Source organism: Tribolium madens, unplaced genomic scaffold (assembly GCF_015345945.1).
Source record: "Tribolium madens isolate multiple individuals breed KSU strain unplaced genomic scaffold, Tmad_KSU_1.1 Scaffold_11;HRSCAF=98;Tcas5.2_LG3b, whole genome shotgun sequence".
NCBI classification, from domain to species: domain Eukaryota; kingdom Metazoa; phylum Arthropoda; class Insecta; order Coleoptera; family Tenebrionidae; genus Tribolium; species Tribolium madens.
In genome coordinates this window covers 6,979,644-6,981,554 of record NW_025400975.1, presented here as the reverse complement: position 1 = coordinate 6,981,554, position 1,911 = coordinate 6,979,644, and the positions used below count along the sequence as shown (strand labels likewise).

The following is a 1,911-nucleotide window of genomic DNA, read 5'->3' as shown; positions in this document are numbered from 1 at the left end:
ATTATAACAATGCTTATAATTAAACATCACGCGTCAGAATCAGAATTCTTATTGGGATTTTAAAATGTTTATAATTTAATTAGTGCAGTTAGTAGTGCAAAATGTTGAATACTGATAATCTACAATGTTTCTCTCCAGAAATTGCTGAAGTAAGAAATAAACAACATTGGTTAATGTCAATAATGTCAAGTAAAAGTAAAAACTCTTAGGCGTCAATATAGAATTTTTACTCTATGGCTGGCTACTTGTGACATTTGGTCATAAAAGTGGTCACTTTTGTGGATAAAATAAATTAAAAATAAAAGCAGCAGTATGCTACTTTGTTTATGCAAGACATGAAAAGATACCATTAAAAAGCAAACTAAAAAAAAAATAAAGAAAAAAATTTTTGGTGGTAAAAAACGAGATGTTTCTAAGAATAAAACTTCAAAAGTTATAAACTTCTAGCACAACCCTGTATAAACATGTTTTGTTATAATTATTATCATCTSTTGTTAAATTAAATGTTAATGTAAGTTTGATTAATCTTTATATTTTTATTTTTTTAGGAAAACAAGGAATTGTCATAGGAAATAAAATTTGGTTATTTCAAATTTGTGACGAAGGTTGAAACAGATCTTATCATAAAAATATTGATTATGTATCACGCAGACACAAACACACCTCTTTTATAGTAATTGTATCATTGTATTGTGTACCTTCCCAAATACACTTTCATTAATTTAATGTAAAAAGTGTGTATAGTTTGTACACCCGTCGAATTTGTGTCAGTCATACTCCGGTGCTGCATCTGTTAAACTCAAGTCTACATCAAATATTTCATAATCGTGCTATAATTATCTCATTTGACATTAATAATATAATTATTGTTGCGATAGTGCGGTATCTAGGTCATAAACTTTCTGTGTTAATTCTCTATTACAATTTCATTATTTGCGAATCTGAATCGCGATGTTTTTTGAACTTTATTGGCAATATTTTGTAATTGGACTAATTCTATACGGTGTAGTGCGATTATTTTACATTTATTTCAATAAAGAAAAAAGTGCACAGAGCCAACACAAGAAAGATGACGATTTTAAGACACCAGATCAAAGTAAGAAATTTTTATTATTAAAAATTATAGCTTTAAACAACTAAAACTGTACTTGAATGATTTTTTTTGACTTAAACTAAATATTTTCAGACTAAAATCCTTTCTTGATAGACCCTAAAAAATAATATATTTTGGGTAAGATGACTGGCAAAATGCATGAAACTCGTTTTACTATTTTTTTGTAAATAATTTGCATGTTTTGACAGTGATTTAGGACATTATTTGTAGTCAACACATTTACAGCATCGTTTGCATTAACATTTTGAATGTTTTAATTTGTTATTAATATCCAAAAATCAACAACAAATTTTTACACTTATAACAAAAAAGCAACAAATTGCAAAAATTAATAAAAAAACAATAAAAATTTTATCCATTTTTTTTAAATTAATTTTTAATTTAATCAATTAATTTCAATTACTTTGCTAGTCTTCCTACTATAATAGCATATTAAAAAACAAGTTTTATAAGACCAGTCTTGAAGCACGAATTCAAGTTTAAGAAACGAGTGGCGCAGCCATGAGTTATTTTAAGGATAAACTATACCGAATAAAAAAATAAATCGTTATTTAAAAATTCTGAAAAAAATATCATAATTTTTTGATGGCCTTACCAGCAATATACAGGTGAATATAAAGTATAGAACCAAGCGGTTTTATTTTTAATCATTTGTCTTCAGAAAATAATAATTAATATAAATTAAAGTAATATAAAAAATGTGATCGTATTTTCAGAACGAAATTTTGTTTTGTTTTTGAGTTATGCGATTTTTTTTGTCAAAATTTCAATTTATGTGAAAAATTTTTTTTCAAAAA

The 1,911-nt window shown here is 25.6% G+C and overlaps 1 protein-coding gene across 1 annotated transcript in view; it reads left to right on the top strand.

The window, feature by feature from the left end:
- Nucleotides 1-757: 757 nt before the first annotated feature.
- LOC123015733 (iodotyrosine deiodinase 1) overlaps nucleotides 758-1,911 on the top strand; it is a 23,601-nt gene continuing 22,447 nt past the window's right edge. Inside the window, exon 1 of the mRNA XM_044415648.1 lies at nucleotides 758-1,096. Coding sequence (XP_044271583.1) covers nucleotides 952-1,096 — 145 coding nt within the window. The 5' untranslated portion in view covers nucleotides 758-951. The remainder of the gene's footprint in view (nucleotides 1,097-1,911) is intronic.